This window comes from Pristis pectinata, chromosome 3 (assembly GCF_009764475.1).
Source record: "Pristis pectinata isolate sPriPec2 chromosome 3, sPriPec2.1.pri, whole genome shotgun sequence".
Taxonomy (NCBI): Eukaryota; Metazoa; Chordata; class Chondrichthyes; order Rhinopristiformes; family Pristidae; genus Pristis; species Pristis pectinata.
The window spans coordinates 24639761-24665617 of NC_067407.1; the positions used below are offsets into that span (position 1 = coordinate 24639761).

Consider the following 25857-nt stretch of genomic DNA (forward strand, 5'->3'; position numbering starts at 1 on the left):
GAGTGGCTGCTTGAGGTTCCAGGGTTTAGATGTTTCAATAGGGTTAGGGAAGGGGTAGAAGGGGTGGGGGGGGGTGGCATTGCTAATCAGGGATAGAATCACAGCTGTAGAAAGGGAGGGCATTACAAAAGGATCGTCTATTGAGTCAGCGGGGGTGGAAGTCAGAAACAGGATGGGAGCAATCACTCTATTTTGAGTATTCTATAGGCCCCCCAAATAGCCATTGGGACACTGATAAGGCGGCAGATTTTGGAAAGGTGCAAAAATAACAGGGTGACTTCAACTTCCCTAATATTGACTGGCAAAAGGTTTAGATGGGGCAGAATTTATTAGGTGTGTACAGGAAGGATTCCTGATACAGTATGTAGACAGGCCAACTAGAGGAGAGGCCATGCTGGATCTGGTATTAAGCAATGGACCTGGTCAGGTGAAAGACCTCTTGGTGGGTGAGCATTTCAGGGATAGTGGCCACAACTCCCTGACCTTTAGCATAGCCATGGACAAAGATAGGAGCAGATATTATGGGAAAGTACTTAATTGGGGGAGGGCAAATTACAATGGTATTAGGCAAGAACTTGGGAGCGTAAAGTGGGAACAAATGTTCTCTGGTAAATACACTGCAGAAATGTGGAGGTTCTTTAGGGACAACTTGCATGGGTTCTAGATAAGTTTGTCCTGCTGAGACAAGGAAAAGATGGTAGGGTGAAGGAACCATGGTTAACAAGAGAGGTGGAAGGTTTAGTCAAGAGGAAGAAGGAAGCATATTTAAGGTTTAGGAAGCAAAAATCAGACAGGGCTCGGGAGTAGCCTGGAAGGAGCTTAAGAAGGGACTTAGGAGAGCTAGAAGGTGACATGAGAAGGCCTTGGCAAGTAGAATTAAGGAAAACCCGAAGGCGTTCTACACATATGTGAGGAACAAGAGGATGACTAGGGTGAGGGTAGGACCGCTCAGGGATAAGGGAGGAAAAATCTGTCTGGAGGTGAACGAGATATGGGAGAGCCTAAATGAATATTTTGCTTCAGTGTTTCACCAGTGAGAGAGAATTAAGATGAATGTGATGTTAGCGTAGAACAGGCAAATGTGTTGGAGCAAGTCGAGGTTAAGAAAGAAGCAGTGTTGGAGTTACTATAAAGCATTAGGATAGATAAAGTTTGGGGTCGGACAGGATATATGCCAGGTTACTATGGGAAGCAAGGGAAGAGATTGCTGGAGCATTAATGATGATCTTTGAGTCCTCCCTGGCCACAGGAGTGGTACCGGAGGATTGGAGGATAGCAAATATTATTCCATTGTTCAAGAAAGGTAAAAGGGATAATTTTAGGAATTATAGACCAGTGAATCTTATGTCAGTGGTGGGCAAAGTATTGGAGAGGATTCTTAGGGACAGGATTTTTGAACATTAGGAGAAGCATAGTCTTATTAGGGATAGTCAGCATGGCTTTGTGAAAGGCAGATCATGCCTCACAAGCTTAGAGTTTTTTTGACAAATTGATGGAAGTAGTGTGGTGGATGTGGTATATGGATTTTAGCAAGGTGTTTGATAAGGTTCCCCATGGTAGGCTCATTCAGAAAGTCACGAAGTATGGGATCCAAGGAAAATTGGCAGTGTGGATATGAAATTGGCTTGCCTACAGAAGGCAGAGGGTGGTTGTAGAAGGAGAGTATTGGACATGGAGGTTGGTGATCAGTGGTGTTCCACAGGGATCTGTTCTAGGACCCCTGCTCTTTGTGATTTTTATAAATGATTTGGATGAGGAAGTGGAAGGATGGATTGGTAAGTTTGCAGATTACACAAAGGTTGGTGGTGTAGTAGATAGTGAAGAGGGTTGTCGTAGGTTGCAATGGGATTTAAACAGGATGTAGAGCTGGGCTGAGAAGTGGCAGATGGAGTTCAATCCAGAGAAGTGTGAAGTGATACACTTAGGAAGAACGAACTTGAAGGCAGAGTACATGGTTAATGGCAGGATTCTTAGCAGTGTGGAGGAATAAAGAGACCTTGGGGTCCAAGTACATAGATCCCTCAAAGTTGCCTCACAAGTGGATAGGGCAGTTAAGAAGGTGTATGGTATGCTGGCCTTCATTAGCCGGGGAATTGAGTTCAAGAGCTGAGAGGTAATGTTGCAGCTCTGGCTAGACTACACTTAGAATAATGTGTTCAGTTCTGATCACCACATTATAGGAAGGATGTGGAAGCTTTGGAGAGGGTGCAGAGGAGATTTACAAGGATGCTACCTGGGTTGGAGAGCTTGTCTTATGAGGTGAGGTTGAGCGGGTTGGGGCTTTTCTCTTTAGAGTGACGGAGGATAACAGGAGACTTGATAGAGGTATATAAAATTATGAGAGGCATAGATAGAGTGGACAGCCAGCATTTTTCCCCAGGGTGGCAATGACCAAATACTAGAGGTTACCTGTTTAAGGTGCATGGAGGAAAGTTCAGGGAAAATGTCAGAGGTAGGATTTTTATACTGAGAGTGGTGGGTGCCTGGAATGCACTGCTGGGGGTGGTGGTAGGGATAGATACGATAAGGTCATCTAAGAGACTATTCGATACGCACATGGATGAAAGGAAAATAGAGGGTTATGGGAGGTGAAGTAGAGAAGGGGATAGATTGAATGTGGAGCAGGTTTATATAGGTCGGCACAACATTGTGGGCTGAAGGGCCTGTACTGTGCTGTACTGTTCTATGTTCTATGTAAAACTCCTCGACCCGAGTTTGCTCTCAGGGCCGAGGCCGCTAATTATGAATTCCAGAGGTACGCCCCTACTTCACTTCCACCCACCATGTCCCTGTGGGAGACTCTTGCAATATTCTGTATAATGTCCATCTCTGGAATTAGAGCAGGAGGCCATAGGATCACAAGAAATAGGAGGAGGAGCTGGCTATCTGGCCCACTGTGCCTGCTCCACTAGTTAGCTCAGTGACCCAGCCTTCACGCCTCTCGAGAGAGAATTCCAAAAATTTACTATCCTCGAAATGAAGAAATTTCTTCTCCATCTCAAGGCTGAATGGTTGACCTCTGTTTTGAGGCACTTGGTTCCCAATATGCCAGCCAGGAGAAAACAACATCCCTGCATTTACCTTGTCAAACTCATTAAGAATATTGTATGCTTCAATGAGATCACTTCACATTCTTCTAAGCCCAACAGGATATAGAGCCAGTCTGCTTAACATCTCCTTGTAGGACAATTCCTCCACCCGGCTCCCAGGAATCAATCTAGTAAACCCGCATTGAATTCCCTCTATTGCGAGGAAATTCCTCCTGAATTGTCCACGATATTCTAGGTGTGGTCTCAGTTGGGCCCCTATATAATTTCAGAACGATGCATTAATTCAAATAATAGTGCAATAAATGCCACCATACCATTTGCCCCTCTAATTGCTTGCTGTTCTTACAAACTAACTTTCACGGATACACTTGCAAGTTTATGGAGTTGCCTCTGAACACCAACACCCCTCACTATTTAAAAATATTCTGGCTGTTTATTTTTTCTACCAAAGTGGATGCCCTCATTCACATTATATTCCATCTGTCATGTCCTCAGCCTTTCATATGGACTGTCTTTATCCCCATGAAGCCTCTCTGCATTCTTCTCACGAGTTACACTGCCACTCAGCTTTGTATCGAGCTTGGTTACATTATACTTGGTCCCCTTATCCAGATCATTGATATGCATTGTGAGCAGCCAGGGTGCCAGCAATGATCCCTGCAATACCTGAATAGTCACAGCCTCCAACCAGAAAATCATTCCTTTATTCCTCCTTCTCTGCTGCTTAGAATTTTTATCCACCCATTGCCCTGCCTAACCTTCTCTGGTACCTAGAAGTGACATTTCTGAAGCCCTCTGCTGCTTCAAGTTTCCATTTCCCTGGTCCAAACTGGTTCAGCTTCACTATGGATGTGCAATTGTTCTACATCTTCATCCCACATCAGAATCAGATTTATTATCACTGACATATGTCATGAAATTTGTTGTTTTGTGGCAGCAGTACAGTGCAAGACATAAAAATTACTGCAAGTTACAAATATAAGTAGATAGTGCAAAAGAGGGAAAATGAGGTAGTGTTCATGGACCATTCAGAAATCTGATGGTGGAGGGGAAGAAGCTGTTCCTGAAACATTGAGTGTAGGTCTTCAGGCTCCTGTACCTCCTCCCCAATGGTAGTAATGTGAAGTGGGCATGTGAAGTTTGGATGGTGAGGGTCCTTACTGATGGATGCTGCATTCTTGAAGAAGCACCTCTTGAAGATGTCCTCGATGGCAGGGAAGGTTGTACCCATGATGGATCTGGCAGGAGGGTGTGAGGACCTTCAGATTCTCCCTCGAACAGAGGCCTAACTAGTTCCCCTCCACCAACACACTCATTCATCTGGCTGAACTTGTCTTAACATTAAGCAACTTCTGCTTCAACTCCACTCACTTTCTCCAGATTAAAGGTGTAGCTCTGGGCACTTGCATGGGGCCCAAGCCACATCTGTCTTTTCGTGGAAAACGTGAATCAGTCTTTGTTTCGGTCCTATTCAGGCCTGCTTTCTCATTTCTTTCTCCAGTACATTGACAAATGCATTGGTGCTAATTCCTGCAGAACTCAAAAATGTCATTAGTTTTACAGCCTTCTATCCTGCTCTCATCCTCACACGTTCCATCTCTGACTCTTCCCTTCTCTTTCTGGATCTCTCCATTTCCATCTCAGGTGATAGACTAGTGACCAACGTCCACTATGTCCCACAGCTACCTTCCACCCACACTACCTCAGGTAAGGACTCCATTCCATTCTCTCAGTTCCTCCTTCTCCATCACATTTACTCCACTGACAAAACATTCTGTACAGGCGCCTCTAAAATGTCTTGCTTCTTCCTTAATTGTGGCTCCCTTTCTACCATGGTGGACAGAACGCTTGACTGCATTTCATCAATTTCCTGTACCTCTGCTCTCTCCCCTCCTCCTCCAGGGCAGAGCAAAAACTGAGGTCCCCGGTCTGCACCACACCAGGTCCTGCATTCAACGCAACATCCTTTGCAGTTTCCGCCAGCTCCAACAAGATTCCATTACCAGACACACATTCTCCTCCCTTCCCCTTTTAGCGTTTTGAAGGGATCCCTGGTCTGCTCTTCTGCCTCTGTCTAACAGTCCCCATTGTATGGCACTTCCCTTGCAATTGCAAGAGGTGCAACACCTGTCCCTTCACTTCTTCCCTTCCCACCATCCAGGGACCTAAACAGCATTTCCAGGTGAAGTGACGATTCACTTGCAATTCTTCCAATCGAGTGTACTGCATTTCTTGTTCGCACTATGGCCTCCTCTGCAGTGAGGAAACCAAACACAGATTGGGTGATCGCTTTGCAGAGTTCCTGTACTCAGAAGGCAGGGATGACCCTGAGCTCTCCGTTCCCTGCCATTTTAATTTGCCATCCCACTACCACTCTGACCTCTCTGTCTGTGGCCTCCTGCACTCTTACAATGAGGCCCAAGGCAAGCTAAAGGAACAACACCTCATCTTCTGTTGGGCACATTCTAGCCTGTAGGATTCAATATCACATTCTCTAACTTTAGATAACTCATTCTTTCTTTCTGTTTGCAGGAGAACTGGCCACTTCTACCTGCCATCCTTTTCTTCCATTTCTGTCTCCATAGTCAGGCTATATAACTTTACATAGACTAAATAACATTAGCAAACACATTTCACAGACAAAGAAGCTTAACATCATCTTGACTAGCATCCTCTCTACAGATCTACTCATTACTAAGCCATTATTTCACCCTTTAAGTTTTGTTCCACGAATCATCCTTCTCTGCTACCCAGACTAACTTGCTTCTCTTTTTCTTAGTTCTGATGACGGGTCCAGGACCTGAAACATTAACTGTTTCTCTTTCCACAGATGCTGCCTGACCTGCTGAGTTTTTCCAGGATTTTCAGTTTTATTTCAGATTTTTAGCATCAACAGTTATTCTGATTTTCCTTTACTCCTACTCCGTTTTCTGTTCACAACCTAATCCTCAATCCCAGGTGCTCTAATTCTGTTCAATAATCTCTTCTGTTGCACCTTATCAAAGGTCTTCTGAAAACCACATCTACTCATTCCCCTTCGTCTATTCTGCTAATTATTGGCAGAAAGGATGAAGGAAGTTGTGTTAACCTACTCTGGCTGATGATTGATAATCTTTCAGAATTGAATCAGGTGGACAACATTGTATGTAGTTTACCATTCCCAGTCATAATGCCATTAGAGTGGAACATTGCCATATTATGACTGGGAGAATTCAGGGTAACACTTCATCATTCAAGTGTTCTCCAACCAACAGTTTTAAAATATAATGCACATTAATAAAGGTAAACATCAATACTTAAACATATAAACCAAAATAAGATAGTAGAAATGCCCACAAATTTGTCTTCATGGAATGAATCATACCCTTTATTTTGTTATGGATTGTTTCTATTAACATTACCGGTCATGCACATTCTCTAGTGCACAAATGGGAAATAAATAGAGCATATCACATCAGCAAGGATGCAGTATGACATTTAAAAGCCTTTCAATTCACATAATGTACTCTCAACTTTTAGTACCGCATCCTATTTTTTTCATCAACTTGCTTGCATCCTACTTTTATAAATTATTTTCATGATTTTATTATTTTTTTAATTATTAAGAAGGATTTAAAAATTCACATCTATCCATTCCACAAAAGTACAAAGAGCATTTAGAGAATCTCTCATCTTGCTGCCGGGCATTCTCCAGTCATTGGTCTGAACAGTCACTTTAGCACCTTCAATTCCTAACTACCTTTCATTTCCTTTGTAGCCTGGAGATTGTCTGATGGGGGAGGGCCTGACAGCATGTGGGAGGAGAGGCGGATGTTTGTACTGGAAAACCTTCATTTGAGTTCACTGCTGATTGAGCCCACAGAATGATTTTGCCTTTCCTCTGCTTACTGCTGGCGAATAGATTAGTTTTCACTTGCATTTTGTTGTTTCATTTCATAGCAGCTACAAAGAGAGCTTAAAACAAACTGCTGGACGAACTCATCGGGTCAGGCAGCGTCTATGGAGGGAAAGGACGCAGGGTCCCAATGCAGGGTCTCAACTCAAAACACCAACCATTCCTTTCCTTCCAGAGATGCTGTCTGACCTGCTGAGTTCCTCCAGTATTTTGTTTTATGTTCCACATTAACAACCTATACAGTCTCTTGCATCTACAAAGGGAGCTTGCTCTTTTATCTATTATCTAATTTTCCTTGGATTTGTACACATTTGTTTGTATGCCTTTTCACCTTCATATTCTTTTTTTCCCTCTTTTGCATCCCTGGTGTTTCCACTGATGATCTTAATATCATCAAGTAAATTAAATGAAGCAGTCTGGTGCCTGTCAGCCCACACCTCTCTGTGTCAATGTGGCTGTTTCACTTCCTTTCCTTTCTATTAATTCCTTTCCAACATTATTAAAATGCTTGTTTGCTTGTCTTCTGGTCTTCAGAGCTGAAGGGTACAAACCTAAGATATATAACCTGTCTTTTAAATTTAAAGATGCTGACAGATCTGCTCTGTGTTTCTAAAATTGGAAGTTGCCCTTCTCATTTCTTTGTTTCATATCCTATTTTATACATTATCTTTGCTGAATAACAAATGCAATTTGATACCTGATCGAATTTGTAATCATTGAAAGCAGTCTGGAGAAAGGTCAACATTAGATAGTTCCCAGGGCAAGGTATAAAATACTACATTGCTTGCCCACAGCCTTTTCCTCAAAACACTTACCCAGTTCATCCCATAGCTGTCGGCATTTGTCTGTCATGCCTGTGCCTTGTTGCCTCCAGAGAGAGAGCCGTGGGTCAGCCATGAATTGTTCTGTTATTAATGTCAACATCCTGGCACCATTTGAATCCCTCATCTTCAGCATTTCTCGTACCTGCACCAATCAGGAAGGAAATTTGAGGGTGATGAAGAGAAACAATACTACACCAAATGATCTCCTATTCACTTTGAAGCCAATTTTTTTTTAAATGAAGTTCACCTTTTGGAAAAAAAGAAATGCAAGGAATGTTGCACAGGGAAAAGAATGCTGAAATGACAGAATTAATATTAAAAAATTAAATAGTTAACACAGCCAACACTGTACAAGATACTCTATAGATTATTACGCAATATGATTGATTAATTTTCACATCAGCACACTAGGTGGCTACTTTTAGAAGCTAACAATCTAATGCAGAATGCAAGACACACAGAGAACCCAGAAAAAAGCTAAAGGGACTCAAAGATAATAGTCAAGATATTGCTCCAATTGTTTAATGACAATTCCTCTTCTCCATGGCCACTGGGGGGGGGGGGGGGGGGTGTAATCAGAAATCTTGATGGATTTGACTTCCCTAAAGTTAGCTGAAGATATTATAGTCCATCCAAAACTGGATATTGGCTAATACAAGTATATCTGAATGAAGAGAGGTGGGTGTTAGGGGAATAGACATGAACGCAAATTTATTTTCCAGGGGTTCTTAAAAGGGTGGAATTACAGACCTCCTGATGTGACAGTGCAGGTGGTGAGGACACTTTTAAAAATACTATAAGATATCATCTGACAGGACCAAATGGAACAACATGAGAGAGGTTCATGGTAGTGTGGCACTGAAGGAGGATTGTGTAATCAATTATGTCAAAGGCTGGTTTTTTTAAAGGAAAATGAAAACAACTTTCCATTCTTTCTCTCTCTTCCAAGATTATTGTATTACGTTCATGACATTAGATCTTCTTTTCTTTCTGCATTACCCCAAACTTTCAACATCAATTAAATTTAAAAACTCCAAGATCCAGATTAAATCAATGTTACTGGGCATCAATAAAAAGAAAGTTGATTTGTAAGAATTCTGTTCTTTACAACAATGGACAGTCCCTTACTGAGGAACATTTACCATTTGTTCAACTTTTTTTTCACCTTCTTTTCAGATATCTGCATTTCCAGTTGGTAGAACAGAAGAGCAGCCAATACCTCTGCCAAAACTGCTTTAAATCAATTCAAGTTCTGATATGCATTGGATGGAAATCTCCGTGTGCGTGCGCATATGTGTGTTTGTTAATTTTCCCTCCAGTGGCAATGCCTATTACTTTTAGTTACATCAGATACCATTTTCATCTAGGCAAGGTTTAAAAAGCTGCTTGTGAAACTTTAAGTCCCCCAGTATGACTGAGTATATTTCACTTCAATTTGGGTTAGCCAACAAACCACAAATACCTCTTTTTAAACAAAAAAAAACAAGCTGAGGAAATCTATACTGGCGAGTTCTACAATAGATGTTTTTAACGGAAGTTGGGAAGCTGCTGGAGTACAGAACCATTGCTGGAGATCAGTTGACCTTCACGAACTGCTTGAACACAGTTCTTGTAAATGTGATTCATGCCTCAAGAGGTTGTTGCCTGGAACAAACTTTCAGATTCATCTTTTATTCTACAGTTCTACACTGCTCATTTTTCTAGAAATGTAGTTAGTGCAGTTTTATCAGAATTCGTCTTCTGTTACTGTCACAGTAATAGCTGTTGAGATTTTGATATGGTCAACAGGAAAGTGCTGTGATGCCATGTAAGGGAAAGTTGAGTTTTTCGGAAACAAAACTCCTTAATATAAGTAAATCAGTCATACGGAAATCTACATGTTTGTAGTCGTTAGCAATTGGCTTCTTGAGCTAAATAAGAAATCTGTCATGGCTGGAATCCTATATCTGAACTAGATAATAGAAAATGAGGCTGACTGAACCTTTTGTATAAAATAAGCTAACTCCGTATTATGTTCAATAAATTGGCCCACCTGCTTAAAGTATAAGCAGCATGCAGTTGTAACTCAGGAGGCTTTATAGACGTCAAGTGCATACCTGACCACGTTTCTCTTTAGTCAGAGATAGCTGGATGCAGTAACCTGACTCCAGGAAAAGAAAGTTGTTTTAACGCAAAGAATCTCACCTTAGCAAACATAGAATTTAGTTGCTTGCCAGACCCGTAGTATCCACCCTGCGATAGGAATTGTTTGACTTGCTCTCGAACTTGCTCTTCGTCAAGATGCCAGCAATTCTCATCATCAATGCTGGCACCTGCTGTTGGGTCGGGGGCACCTAAACAAAACAGAAAGTGGGTAAATAACAAAAGACTGCCATTTCAGAACGTACTTTGCATGTCAAGAAATGTCTAAACATCATCATGAAGCTTCCACAAGGCTCAGTGGATAGAAGTTTTAGATAAATTAATAATAACTTGCCTGTAGCAACATTGTATCAATAACTTAAGGCACTTCACAGTGATATTAGACAAAATTTGAAATTGAAACACACAAATTAGGACAGGTGGCCAATAATTTGATCAAACAAGGCGCATGTGTGATTTATATTGTGTGTTGTTTGTACTTACATGCCTGTGATGCTGCTGCAAGTTTTTCATTGTACCTGTACCTCACCATACTTGTGCATATAATAATAAACTCGACTTGTTTTGGACCATCTTTACAAGAGGAGTGGTAGAGAGGGAGAGGAAGGAATAGCAACACAACTGATCTCTATGTTTAGCAACAGGAAGAAAATATACAGGGGTTCTATTGCTGAATGCAATGCAGTGACCTTTGATGGAAAGTGGGCTCTTATGGGTGTCAAGAAACAAAAGGACATAGCCAGCTTGGAAGACACGCACTCTTGAATTGCAGTCCAGCACTTACTGTCAAGTGTTAAGCATGTACAGCACAATCAGGTGGAATTCAAATCAGAATCAGCACTGACAGAATAAAAAGGGTCTAAAATAACTGCAATCCAATAATGAAGATTCTTTTCATAAGTCACCACGAAAAGTACAGTTTTATTATAAAGATATCCAGTTCTTTTTTTCAAGAAACAATTTTTAAACAATTAAAGGACTGTACAGGCTGCTGAGGAAAGCAAGAGTCCCGGAGAAGACCGCAGAAATCAGATCTGAAAAGATTTGACACCGGGATTTTCCTTTTATGATCTGGGCATTGCCAGCAGGGTCAGCATTCAAAGACTATCACTAATTGTCCTTGAGAAGGTGGTGGTGAGCCATTTCGTAAAAACACTGTAGATAAGATATCTTTATTAGTCACACGTACATCGAAACACACAGTGAAATACATCCTTTTGCATAGTGTTCTGGGGGCAGCCCGCAAGTGTCGCCACGCTTCCAGTGTCAACATACCATGCCCACAACTTCCTAAGCCATACATCTTTGGAATATGGGAGGAAACCGGAGCACCCGGAGGAAACCCACACAGACACAGGGAGAACGTACAAACTCCCTACAGACAGTGGCCGAAATTGAACCCAGGTCGCTGGCGCTGTAAAGCGTTATGCTAACCGCTACACTACCATGGTAAAGGCACTCTCATCATGCTGTTGGGCAGAGAGTTCCAGGATTTAGATCCAGCAAGATACTTCCAAGTCAGGAGGTGTACATATTGGAGGGGACCTGCAGATAGTGGCAATCCCATGTGACTGTTGCTCTTAGCCTTCTTGGTGGTAGAGGTTGTGGGTTTATGAGGTGCTGTCAAATATCCTGAGCAAGTAATGGCAGTGCAATTGTGTAGCCATTGTGCACCGGTGGTGGAGGAAGTGAATCAGGATGATGGATGGGGTGCCAATCAGATGGGGTGTTTTGTTCGAGATGGTCTTGTGCTTCTTGAGGATTGTTGACACTAGACATTCAGGCACAAGCTGATAAGCAGGAAAATGGAGAGCATTCCATTATGCTCTTAACTCATGCCTTGTTGATGGTGGAAGGGCTTTGGGATATCAGGGGATGAATCATTTGCCACTAGGTAAGTAGCTTCTGACTTGTTCTTACAGCCACAGTAGGTGGCTGGACTAGTTGAGCGTCCGGTCAATGGTGACCTCCTGGATATTGATGATAGGGGATTGCAATGCAATTGAATGTCAAGAGTAGGTGGTTTGATTCATTCAGTGTCTGGTACTTTTATGGTACAACTGTTACTTGCCACTTATGAGCCTATGTCCGAATGTCTTGATCTTCCTGCGTGCAGGCACAAACTGCTTCGTCTGCTGAGAAGTTGGAAATGGAATTGAACATAGCGCAATCATCAGTGAACATCCCTTCTTATGACTTTAAGATGGAAGGAAGATGGTTGGGCCTAGGTGACTGCTCTGAGGAATTCCTGTAGTGATGCCCTGGGGCTTGGATATTGATCTCTAACAACCACAACTATCTTCCTTTGTATGAGTACTACCATTCTTAACTATACAAGTTGTAGATTTACACAATCAGTGGTACAGAAAATGTAGATCAAAGTGCTGGTCACCTATAGCAGGGATGAGCTTATAGGTAATCTGATGATATGGTAACTGGGTCATATGAGTTCTTTTATTCCAATTTGCACAGACCTTAGGTATATTCTGGTCACTTTTCTTCTTTCAGTTTATGGATACTATTACCCACTCTGAAACCAGTCTTCAGTGTACAACAATGGCTTAACATGAACAAACGCATGCAAGTGTAAAAAAGTCCAACTGGCAAGTATCCGGACAAATAGCAGTGGCTTCCTTCAAATAAAGTACAACCAGTAACCTATCAAGGAGAAAGTGACATCAAAAACATTCATGATCAATGTTGCCATTCTATTTCTCAGTTTAAAGATTTATCATGTTTAGTACCACTGAGGAGGTTGTGGTAAGCGGCTTTCTTGAACTACTGCAGTCTACGTGGTGAATATTGATATAACAGAGTGGTTTGCCGGGCAATCTCAAAGGGCAGTTTTTGAACTCTGCACATTAATTTGTAATTACACTTTAATAATTTGTGAGAGGCAATTTTTAGAGTACTAATGTAGTTTTTCCAGTAATGTCTGTGAGAGTGCAGACTTACTGCCCAGTCTGGAGTCACATAAAATACAGGCCAGCTAAAGGCAACAGTTTGCTGCCCTAAAGAACCAGATTTATTTTTATGACCATCCAATGGTTTCATGGTTTTCATTAATGATAACAGCCTTTTAATTCCAGATTTAGTTCACTAATTAAGCTGCTGTGATGGAACTAGAGTTTGTGCCTCCATTCCAGAGTCTGAATTACTTATCGAATAACATGACCACAATGCTGCTGTATCTCTGTTGTTGCTGGAGCTGCCAGTTCAACTCACTTGAGCAGAAATTGAGAAATTTGGCAGCAAGTATGTGTACAGGGTTTCCTCTCTAACCTAAGATAATTTCATTATGGGCTCCAAGACTGCAATGTTCACTTCCACTCACAATGAGCAGCAGTGTAATTATGCATGCAACATATTAACACACATCTTTAACAGGAATCATTTCTGTCATCTTGGCTAATGTTTGGAGTAGCAATGTATATATTTTAAAAATTGTCATATTAATTTGTACATTAATTTTAATAATATGCTGAAGCTGGTATTTAGAGTACCAGTGCATTTTTCCCAGCTAAGGTTTAATTTATTCTTTTGGGGTTGGACATTTGTGAAATAAGTAGCAGCAAAATCACTGAGGGACTGGTTGGACTGAAGGTCTTTCCAAGCGGTCCACAAAATGGGAAGGTCCTTAAAGTAGATGGGATCACAAAGAGTCTCCCACAATTCCCTCTCAGTTTGCCATAGTCTTTAACTAGGAAATGTAGCAAGTGAAAAGCCTTTTGGCAAATCAACATTACCTTAAAACAACACCCTCAGGAAAGTCCATGATTAAGTGCTACCAGATGAAATACAGCACACCACTCATCAGTCATTTTCAATCTTTTATGTAGCACCTTCTTGAATGCTTTTTTTGGAAATTCAAACGCACTACATCTGCAGGACATCGCTGCAGGAGTTTCTAAAGACGGTGTCTGATACCCTCCAATCTCCAGCTGCTTCATCGATGACCTTCTTTCCAAAATGAGGCAAGAAGTGAGCAGGGTTGCTCATGATTGCACATTGTTCAAATCCATATGCAACTCTTCAGAAAATGAACCCGTCTATACCTGCATTCAGCAAGACCTAAACACAAACCGATTAATGGCAAATAAAATTTAAACAACAAAAACGGCAGGCAGTGACCATTTCCAATAAGAGAAAGTCTACCCGCCTAATCTTGACATTCAATGGTATGAGCACTGTTGAATATCTGCCATCAATATCTTGATAACTCTGTATTAATAAATGGCTAAAGGCATTGGATACAGCAAAGACTATGGGCCTTCATAACATTCTGGCATAGTACTGAAGACTTGTGCTCCAGAACTTGCTGCACCCTTGACCAAGCTGTTCCAGCATAGCTGCAACACTGGCATCTACCCAACAATGTGGAAAATTGCCCCAGTGTGACTGGTCCACAGAAGGACAAATCCAACCTTGCCAATTACCACCCCATTAGTCTACTCTCGATCAAAGTGATGGAAGGGATAATCAATAGTGCTATTAAGCAACACCAGTTTAGCAACAATCTGCTCAAAGAAGCTCAGGTTCGGCTCCTGACCTCATTACAGCCTTGGTCCAAATGTGGACCAAAGAGCAGAACTTCAGAGGTAAAGTGAGAGTAACTGCCCTTGATATCAAGGAAGCATTTGATCAAGTGCGGCCTCGAGGAGCCCCGGCTAAACTGGAATCAATGGGAATCAGGGGGAAAACCCTCCATTGGTTGGAATCATGCCTGGCACAAAGGAAGATGGTTGTGGTGGTTGGAGGTCGATCATCTCAGCCACAGGACATTGATGCAGGAGTTCCTTAGGGTAGTGTCCTAGGCCCAACCATCTTCAGCTACTTCATCGATGACTTTCCTTCAATGGTAAGGTCAGAAGTAGGGAAGTTCGCTGATGATTACACAATGTTCAAAACTATTCACGACTCCTGAGATAACGAAGCAGATCACACCAAAATGCAGCAAGACCCGGACAATATCCAGGCCTGGGCTGACAGGTGACAAGTCGCATCACATAACTGCCAGGCAATGACGATATCCAACAAGAGAAATCCAGCCATCACTCCCTGACATTCAATGGCATTGTCATCACTGAATCCCCCACTATCAATATTCTGGGGGCTTACCACTGACCGGAAATGGAACTGGAGAAGCAATATACACAACATGACTCCAAGAACGGGTCAAAGGCTAGGAATCCTGCAGTGAGTCACCTAGCACCTAACTCCCCAAAGATTGAACACCATCTACAAGGCTCAAGTCAGGAGTGTGATGGAATACCCTCCACTTGCCTGGATGAGTACAGCTTTAACAACACTCCAGAAACTCGACACCATACAGGACATAGCAGCCCACTCAATGGGCACCCCATCCACAACCATTCACTCACTTCATCACCAATGCACAGTAGCAGCAGTTTGTACCATCAACACAATGCACTGTAGCAACTCACCAAGACTCCTTAGAAAGCACCTTCCAAACCCACAACCTCTACCAGCTAGAAGGACAAGGGCAGCAAAAGCATGGAAGCACCAGCACCTAGAAGTTGCCTCTAAGCCACACACCATTCTGATGGAAATACATCACCATTCCTTCACAGTCACTGGGTCAAAATCCTGGAACTCCCTCTCGCACAGCATTGTGTATATACCCACACCTCAAGGACTGCAGCTGTTCAAGAAGGCAGCTCACCACCACCTTCTCAAGGACAATTAAGGATGGGCAATTAAATGCTGGCTCAACCTGCAAAGCCCACATCCCTTGAATGAATTTTAAAAATGTAGAAAAAGGACAGCAGACACAAAGGAATACCACCACCTGCAGGTTCCCCAAGTCACACATTAACCCACTTTGGAAATTTATCACGGTTCTTTATCTTTGCTGGGTCTAAATTCTGGAATTCCCTACCTAACAGTGTTCTGAGAGTACCTTCACCAGAAGTACTGCAACAATTCAAGGCAGCTCACCGTCACCTTCAGAAGCAATTAAGGATGAGCAATAAATGGATCCCAAAAAAATACATTTAAAGAAGAACACTGAGAAATAAAAACCTGCAGATGCTGTAAATCTGAAATAAATACAGAAAAAGGTGTTGATACCCAGAAGGTCAAGCAGCATCTGTGGTAGTAAAGCACAATGCAGGCCCTTCAGCCCACAATGTTGTGCCAACCTTTAAACCTCGCCTAAGACTATCTAACCTCTACTCCCCCATATCCCTCTACTTTAAATTTCTCCATATGCTTATCTAGCAATCTCTTGAATTTGGCCAATGTACCTGCCTCCACCACCACCCCAGGCAGCACATTCCATGCCCCAACCACTCCCTGGGTAAAAAACCTTCCTCTGATATCTCCCTCGAATTTCCCATCTTCTGATTAGCCATGTTACTGTCCTTAACAATAACTTCATTAATTTTCAGATAACCAATCTTTTCAATTTGCATCAGAATTGATCAGTGCAGATGAGAGACCAACGGGCAATAACATTAAATCAGATTTTCCTCCCTCCACAGTTACTGATTGAACTGAGAGTCAGAGTCAAACAGCACAGAAGCAGGCCCTTCAGCCCAACTGGTCATGCCCCATCCAAGCCAGTCCCATTTGCCAGCACTTGGCCCATAACCTTCCAAACAAGCCCCCCCACCCCCCCCCCCGCCAATCCATGTACCCGCCCAACAGTCTTTTCAAAGTTATTGTACCTACCTTACCACTTTCTCTAGCAGCTCATTCCACATTGATTGCCTTTGTGTAAAAGTCACCCCTCGAGTTCCTATCAAATCTTTCCCCTCTCACCTTAAACCCATGAACATAGTACTTCAAGTGCAGCCTCACAGGATCCTGTGCAACTGTGCCATGACCTTCCAACTTTTATACTCAATGCCCTGACTTATGAAGGCCAGCGTGCCAAAAGCCTTCTTCACTACCCTGTCTACCTGTGACTCCACTTTCAGGGAACCATGTACTTGTACTCCAAGGTCCCTCTGTTCTACAACACTCCCCAGGACCCTACCATTTACTGTGAAAGTCCCACCTGGATTTTTGACTATTTTCACGATTGTCTTTCATTTAAACTTTCCAGCATCCAGTGCTTTGGAGGCATCAGAACAGATAAATGGTGAACCAGTTCATAGTGGTATTTTTGGACTTTCAGAAGGTCTTTGATAGGATATCACAAAAGAGTTTATTAAACAAAATTGGAAAACATACTGGTATGGATTGACAATGGTTAATTGATAGAAAAGAGTCAGAACGACGGGTTCATTTTCAGGTTGGAAGACTGTGACATGGGATGTCACAGCAGCCACAGCTGTTAGAATCTATAATCAATGTTTTGGATGAGGGGATCAAGTATAACAAATCTAAGTTTGCTAATGTTACACAACTAGGAGACCAGATGCTTAGGTTTCAGAGGATATAAATAGGCAGATGCAATATAATGTGGAAAAATGAGGGTCAGCTACTTTGGAAGCAAAAATAGAAATTGAAAAGGTGGAGTATGTTTTTCTTAAAATGGCAGGAGATTAGAAGCTGTTGTTCAGAGGGATCTGGGTGTCCCTGAAAAGAATGACGAAGTTAATACACAGATTCAGAAAGTAATTAGGAAGGCAAACAATATGTTGGCATCTATTTAATGATCCTTCATTAGGAAATATTATCCAATGAAAGGTCATCAACCTGAAGAATCTACTCAGTTTTTCTCTCCACAAATGCTGCCTGCCCTGCTCAGTATCTCCACCATTTTCTGTTTTTATTTAATAAACATTTCCTTAATTTACTCTGCTACCTGCATCCTCAAAGAATTCGAATAAATTTGTTAAATATAATTACATTAAATATAATTAGATCGATAATTATATAAATATAGTTAAATATAATTAGCTTAAGTGAATTTGTTGGATCTAGAACAGTTTGAAACAAATTGCAGATATAATTCCATCACCTGTGAGGTCTCTTAGAGCCAAACTGGAGTGTAGAAATGCCACAATAGACGATGATGATTACAGGCAAACTCTATTTTTTGCCCACAGCATTCTTCAGTCTACCTTAAGGCCACCTAAACCTTCAGGCAAGCTGCCTTGGACAGAACAACCAGCACAACCAACTATTTTATCTCCTTTCCCACTACTTGGAGTCAGACACATAATAAGCCATAACTCTGCTTTTTTCCCCCAAAGTGTAAGGAGACCAATGTTCAACATTCAACAGGTTACCCAGTAAAAACAGTAGGTGCATTTTCACTGGGTGGTACCACAGGGTGGACTTATCTTAATACTCACTGTCTACTTGAACATCTGGTTTCAGGTCCCATAGACAATTTAGACGGAGTTCACTCTTGTCCCTGGTTGCCAGCCACAGTGGAATGCTGTAAACTAGTGACTGAACTTGCTAGTTATCAAAAAACAATAATTTATATTTTGCCTTTAAGTCTGCAAAAATTTCCCAAACTTTCACAGAAAGGTTATCCAACAAAAAAGTTGATGCAGAGTCACAAAGAACATAAAGCATCAGAGTTGGTCAGAGGTCATTTTAAGGGCATGTTCAAAGAAGAAAGCAAGGTTAAGAGGTTTTGGGGTTTGGGCCTTTCTGGTTAAAGGTGTAGTTGTTAATGCTGGAGCTATTAAGTTCAGGGATGTGCAAAGAGCCAGAATTGGAAGAGCACAGATATCTTGATGGGTTATGGGGCTGGAGAAGATTTAGTGTAAGGGAGAGGTGAGAACCACAAAGGGATTGAAAATAAGATTGAGAATTGCAAAAATCAACATGTTTCTCAACTAGGATCCAGGATGGATCACCAAGTCAGAATCAGGTTTATTTTCACTGACTTGTATGACGTGAAATTTGTTGTTTTGCAGCAGCAGTACAGTGCAAGGACATAAAAATTACTGTAAATTACAAATAAATAAGTAGTGCAAAAAAAAAGGAATAACCAGGGTTCATGGATCATTCAGAAATCATGTGGAAGGAAAAACAAAGAAAAAGTGAAAAGGAGAGGAAAGAAATGGTCATAGAAACAGTGGATTTGGGTCTGGAGTTGCACACGAAAGGACACAAAGAGGAAAACATTGTACATAGGCATGGCTGTGTAATAATTATTAAGAAAGACAAATCTCGGGAATGTACGGGGGATAGATAGGAGAAGGAGGGGGGAATCTGGGGTTAAAGCCAGATGTTCTTTGGTGGGATAAAGATGATATAGGGGTCGAGAGGTAAAGTGGAATCCACACCCACAAATTTAAGTAAAATTTCAGAAATCATGCAGCAGGGAAATGAAGTCAAGGAGAAAAATAGGCGAATTTAGGTGCCACATTGTTCCACCTGTTGATCACAAGCTCCACTTTCAGCTCCCAAACATAATATATTGGCTGTATTAAAGGACAAAGATATAGTCAAACACAGTGGAGATGATTGGGTAACTTCCCTGTGAATCAAACATGGTGACCACAGATGAAGATTGATTGCATGCACATAATTTATACATAACTCTCCTCCACTATGTATTTTTTCTGGAGCAGTTATACTGCATTTATTGAGAGAACTTGCTACAATGTGTTTCTTACTCTGACATGGTTAAGCGTGGGTAAAAAAAATTGACACCAGGTGTATATTGTGGGGATATGTGAAATTATCCTCGAGGTAAGAAAAACAGAATTGCAAAATATTATGTACATACCAGTTTTTTTTCCTTTTTTGTATCTGTGCCACTCCAGGCCCTAGTCCATTGCTCCTATATCCACATCTTTCCTCCTCTTTCCAGTTTTTCTGTTTATCCCTCCACAATGATCTATCCTTGACCCCACCTATTTCAGTGTCCTCAGAGATAGCAAGGCAGGTAATAAGGAAGGTATGTTGGCAAGACTCCTGCTCTTTGTGATTTTTATAAATGACTTGGATGAGGATTTGGAAGGGTGGATTAGTAAGTTTGCAGATGACGAAGGTTGGTGGTGTTGTGGATAGTGTAGAAGGTTACTGTAGATTACAACAGGACGTAGATAGGACGCAGAGCTGGGCTGAGAAGTGGCAGATTAAGTTCAACCCGGATAAGTGTAAAGTGATACACCTTGGAAGATCGAATTTGAAGGCAGAATACAAGGTTAATGGCAGGACTCTTAGCAGTGTGGAGGAACAGAGGGATCTTGGGGTCCACGTCCATGGATCCCTCAAGGTTGCCACGCAGGTTGATAGGGTTTTAAGGCGGCATATGGTGTGTTGGACTTCATTAGTCAAGGTATTGAGTTCAACAGCTGCCAGGTAACGTTGCAGCTCTACAGAACTCTGGTTAGACCACACTTGGACTATTGTGTTCAGTTCTAGTCACCTCATTATAGGAAGGATGTGGAAGCTTTAGAGAGGGTGCAGAGGAGATTTACCAGGATGCTGCCTGGATTGGAGAACATGTCTTATGAGGTGAGGTTGAGTGAGCTAGGGCTTTTCTCTTTGGAGAGAAGGATGAGAGGTGACTTGATAGAGGTGTACAAGATGATAAGAGCATAGATCAAGTGGACAGTCAGAGACACTTTCCCCAGGGCGAAAATGGCTAACACGAGGGGGCATAAGGGGGATGTCAGGGGTAAGTTTTTTTTTACACAGAGAGTGGTGGGTGCATGGATAGCACTGCCGGCAGGGGTTGTGGGGGCAGATACATTAGGGACATTTAAGAGACTCTGAGAGAGCCACATGAATGATAGAAAAATAGGGGGCTATGTGGGAGGGAAGGGTTCTCTTAGAATAGGATAAAATGTCGGAACAACATCGTGGGCCAAAGGGCCTGTACTGTGCTGTAATGTTCTATGTTCTATGTTTTATGTTTAATGCAAATGGGATGGAATATTGCTACAAATGTACAGGGTCTTTGTGGGACTGAAACCAGGAGTAAATGAAAACAATAAATTCTGGAAACAGCAGTTTATACAGCGTGTGGAAAGAGAAACAGAATTAATGTTTTAGGTCAAAGACACTGCGTTCAAAAACTAGTGTGCTGCTTATGGTTTTAGCCTCTTTATTTAAGAAGGGACATATTTGCATTGAAGGTTGTTCAAAAAAAATGATTCACTAGCTGATTCCCGAGGTGAAGAGATTGTCTTATGAAGAATAATTAAGGAAAAGTCAGGCCTGAACTCATTACAGTTAAAAAAATAGGAGATTTCCTGACAGTGTAGATGCTGTGACAACATCTTCCCAATGTGGCAAGACCTGGAACCGGAAAATATGGATCCAAAACAAGGGATTGCCCAGTTAAGATGAAGATGAAGAGGAATTTCTTCTTTCAGAGTCTTTGGAATTCTCTGCTCCATGAAGCCATGGAGGTTGAGTCATTAAATATATTCAAGGCTGCAAAAGACAGATTTTTGTTCTATGAAGGATAGCAAGTAATTTGGAAGACAAATGGTATGCTGACCTTTTTACAAAAGGATCTGAGTACAAGAGTAAAGATGTCAAACTGCAATCAAATATGATTCTGGTGAGAATGTATTTGCAATACAGAGTCCAGGTCTGGTCTTCCTATTCAAAAATTTACTTGTGATAAAAGGAGTGCAGTGGAAGTAAACCAGATTGATTCCTGGTATGCGAGTATTGTCCTAGGCAGAGAGATTAGACAGACCGGGCCTATACTCACCAGAGTTTACATTATGGGGAACAGTCAGGAAAGTGGCAGGAAATGGAAAGATCAGATCAGCCATGATATTATTGAATGGCAGAGCATTCTCGAGGGGCCATATGGTCTATTCCTGTTTATTTTCTCCATATGTTCTTTAATTAGGCTGTTTCCTGAGTAAACTGACTTTGCTGTTTAATAGGGTTTTTTGCTGTGAACCATGGGCCCACCCCACATCCAATTCATAAGAACATAAGAAATAGGAGCAGGAGTAGGCCATCTGGCCCATCGAGCCTGCTCCGCCATTCAATAAGATCATGGCTGATCTGGCTGTGGACTCAAGATCCACCTACCTACCTTTTCCCCATAACCCTTAATTCCTCCTACTATACAAATATCTATCTATCTTAAATATATTTAATGAGGTAGCCTCTACTGCTTCCCTTTGCAGAGAATTCCATAGATTCGCAACTCTTCGGGAAAAGCAGTTTCTCCTCATCTCTGTCCTGAATCTATTCCCCTGAGTCATAAGGCTATGTCCCCTAGTTCTAGATTCATCTACCAGTGGAAACAACTTACCTGTCTGTATCTCATCTATCCCTTTCATAATTTTATATGTTTCTACATGATCCCCTCTTCTGAATTTCAGCTAGTATAGTCCTAAGCAACTCAATCCCTCCTCATAGGCTAACCCCCTCATCTCCATAATCAACCTGGTGAACCTCCCCTGCACTGCTTCCAAAGCCAGTATATCTTTCCTCAAGTAAGGAGATCAGAACCGCATGCAGTACTCCAAGTGCGGCCTCACCACTACCCTGTAGTTGCAGCATAACCTCCCTGCTCTTAAATTCAATCCCTCTAGCAATGAAGGCCAACATTCCATTTGCCTTCTTGATAACCTGTTGCACCTGCAAACCAACATTTTGTGATTCATGCACAAGCACTCCCAAGTCCCTCTGCACAACAGCATGCTGCCATCTTTCACCATTTAAATAATAATTTGATCTTCTATTTTTCTTTCCAAAGTAGATGACCTCTCATTTACCAACATTGTACTCCATCTGCCCGACTCTTTCCTACTCACTTAACCTATCTATATCCCTCTGCAGGCTCTCCGCACCCTCTGCACAATTTGCTTTTCCGCTCAATTTAGTGTCATCATCAAACTTAGATACATTACACTTGGTCCCCTCTTCCAAATCGTTGATGTATATCATGAACAGTTGTGGGCCCAGCACTGACCCCTGCGGCATCCCACTCACCACTGATTGCCACCCAGAGAAACACCTATTTATCCCAACTTTCTACCTTCTATTAGCTAACCAATCCTCTATCCATGCTAATACATTACCCCCAACTCCATGCATCCTTATCTTATGGATGTCTTTTATGTGGCACCTTATGGAAATCCAAGTATACAACATCCACCTGTTCCCCTCTATCCACTGCTCTCATTATATCCTCAAAGAACTCCAGTAAGTTTGTCAAACAGGACCTGCCCTTCCTGAATCCATGCTGTGTCTGCCTGATGGAACCACTTCTATCCAGGTGTCTCATTATTTCTTCCTTAATGATAGCTTCAAGCACTTTCCTGACTACAGACGTTAAGCTAACTGACCTATAGTTACTTGCCTTTTGCCTACATCCTTTTTTAAACGTGGTGTGACATTTGCTGTCTTCTAATTCACTGCATCCTGCCCAGAGTCCAGAGAATTTTGGTAAATTATCACGAACGCCTCCTTTATAGCTTCCGCTATTTCTTTCAGTACTCTGGGATGCATCCCATCAGGACCAGGGGACTTGTCTACCTTTAGGCCCACTAGTTTGCTCAAAACTACCTCTTTAGCGACAGTGATTGTATCAAGATCCTCACCTCCCATAACATCTCTCTTTGGCCTGTTAGACGTGTCCCCCACCGTGAAGGCTGACACAAAATAGTTGTTCAAGGCCTTGGCCATTTCCATATTATCCAATATTAATTCCCCCTTCTCATCTTCCAAGGGACCTATGTTCACTTTAGCCACTCTTTTCTGCTTTATATTATCATAGAAACTTTCATTATCTGTTTTTATATTTTGTACTAGTTTACTTTCATAATCTATCTTCCCTTTCCTTATTGCTTGCTTAGTGGTTCTTTGTTGCTTTTTAAAGCTTTCCCAATCTTCCAGTTTCCCACTACTCTTGCCAACTTTGTATGCATGAGCTTTTAGCTTGATGCCTTCTTTTATTTCCTTAGTTATCCAAGGCTGGCTCTCCCCACCCTTACGTCCTTGCTTTTAACTGTTGAGCAACGTGAAAAATCTCTTTGAAAGTCTTCCAATGTTCCTCAACTGTCCCACCGTATAGTCTGTGTTTCCAGTCTACATTAGCCAGCTCCTCCCTCATCCCGTTGTAGTCTCCCTTGTTTAGGCATAATACACTGGTTTTAGATCAAACTATTTGCACCCTCCATTTGTATGAGAAATTCAATCATACTATGATCACTCTGTTCAAGAGGATCCTTAACTACAAGATTGTTAATTTTACCTGTCTCATTGCATAGGACCAGAACTAAGTTTGCATTTTCCCTTGCAGGTTCACTAACATGCTGTTCAAGAAGGCTATTATGGATGCATTCTATGAAGTCCTCCTCAAGACTGCCTCGACCAACTTGATTTGCCCGATCTATGTGCAAGTTAAAGTCCCCCATGACAACTGCCGTTCCATTCTTACATGCATCAAATATTTCTTGGTTTATTGCCTGTGCCACTGTAATGTTATTATTTGGTGGCCTAAAGACAACTCCCACCAGTTATTTTTTCCCTTTATTGTTCCTAATCTCTACCCAGATGGACTCAACATTCTGCTCCTTGGATCTTATATCGCCTCTCACTATCGCTCTGGTCTCATCCTTAACTAAGAGCACCACCCTACCTCCCTTACCTTCCTGCCTATCCTTCCGTATTACCTGATACCCTTGGATATTTAATTCCCACTCATCTCCACTCTGCAACCACATTTCTGTCATGGCTACTCATAGGCTATTGTAGTGCTGTCAAGAAATACTGTTAATTTTATGCTGCCTTTTGTCACAAAATGATTTGTTGAGCACAGTCTGTGTGAAGCCTTCGAGATTTTTTTATGTTTTTCATATAAACATTATAAAGAGTTTTCATAAGTTATAGAAGCTTTACAAATTTCTGTCCTCCCTTACAAGGCAACATTCTTTTTAATGCAATGCTGTCAGTAACACTTGAAGAGCTGCTGATATGCAATATTTCATCATTCCACATCACTGTCAGGTTTCTAACAGCAGGTCAAACTTGGACTAGGAGCTCAAATATAGCATATTAATTCATTTGAGCATGGAAAATTAAACAAAAAAAATCAGTATCTGCTATAATCTTTCCTTATGTCTGCTGAATTAGAGACCTTTCAGTTGACTTGATGACTGCTGAATTTTGAGTCCAGAAATTGTGAAGTCTCCTTGCTGGACCTCTAAAACCTTCGACTTGATTTAAGAGAATGTTGTGATTACTGAGGTGGTCTGCTACCACAGATCACCAGGATACATTTTAGTACCCTGTGCTAAAGACTCCACTCTTGATCTGCTTAGGGGTGAGGAAGAAAAAGCTTGTCTATGAGTAGCCTCGATCTGGAAACAGGTTACTCATCTGTAGCCTTCTCAGCAAAATAACTATATAAAAAAAACTGCACATCTTGCTGTTTTTAATCATACAATCTTTGAACTTAATCAGACACTCAAAGTGAATATTTTTTGCATCATTTTGTCCTTTTCTCTGAACCGCCAGCTATATATTTTAGAAATTATTAGAAGTCATTGCAGCATTAATGGGATTACTGTACAAATATAATTTATGCTTTTGAAATGCAGCTGCTCCAGTCCAGTGCAAGGGAATGCTCAAATCAAACTGACAGCATTTCACCATGCACAATCACACTAAATTACCCTGTTTATATTCTGCAAAGAAGGCCTCATTGCTGACTACATATCTGCTGAGACTGTAAAATTCAGACTGCATTTCACAGTTTTGTTTTGATGTTTCCCTTCTGGAACAAAACATGAATTCCAATTACCATGCATTGTGAAGAATCTAGTGTTTACACACCACACAAAGCATAGGACACTAAAATGCTGTACAGTTTGTCATTCTGCAGCTGTTCACCAACACGAGCCCAGTACCACCGTGTTTCAGAAAATAATGTAAATGTTCCTTCTTATTGTGCCCCAAGAGAAAAAAGATACTTCCACCTCCTCTGTAGACAGTGGACTGGGAACCTATTGAGAAGCTGTTATGAAAGTAGCTCCTGAACCAATATTAGTGTCACAACTTACTTCTTTATTTGCATCAATGTCAAATA

At 41.6% G+C, this 25857-nt stretch overlaps 1 protein-coding gene across 1 annotated transcript in view; it reads right to left on the minus strand.

Annotated features, from left to right (window-relative positions):
- Positions 1 to 25857, minus strand: part of zswim5 (zinc finger, SWIM-type containing 5) — a 207966-nt gene that overhangs the window by 41260 nt on the left and 140849 nt on the right. The window contains 2 exon segments of the mRNA XM_052011582.1: positions 7761 to 7911; positions 9954 to 10102. Coding sequence (XP_051867542.1) covers positions 7761 to 7911; positions 9954 to 10102 — 300 coding nt within the window.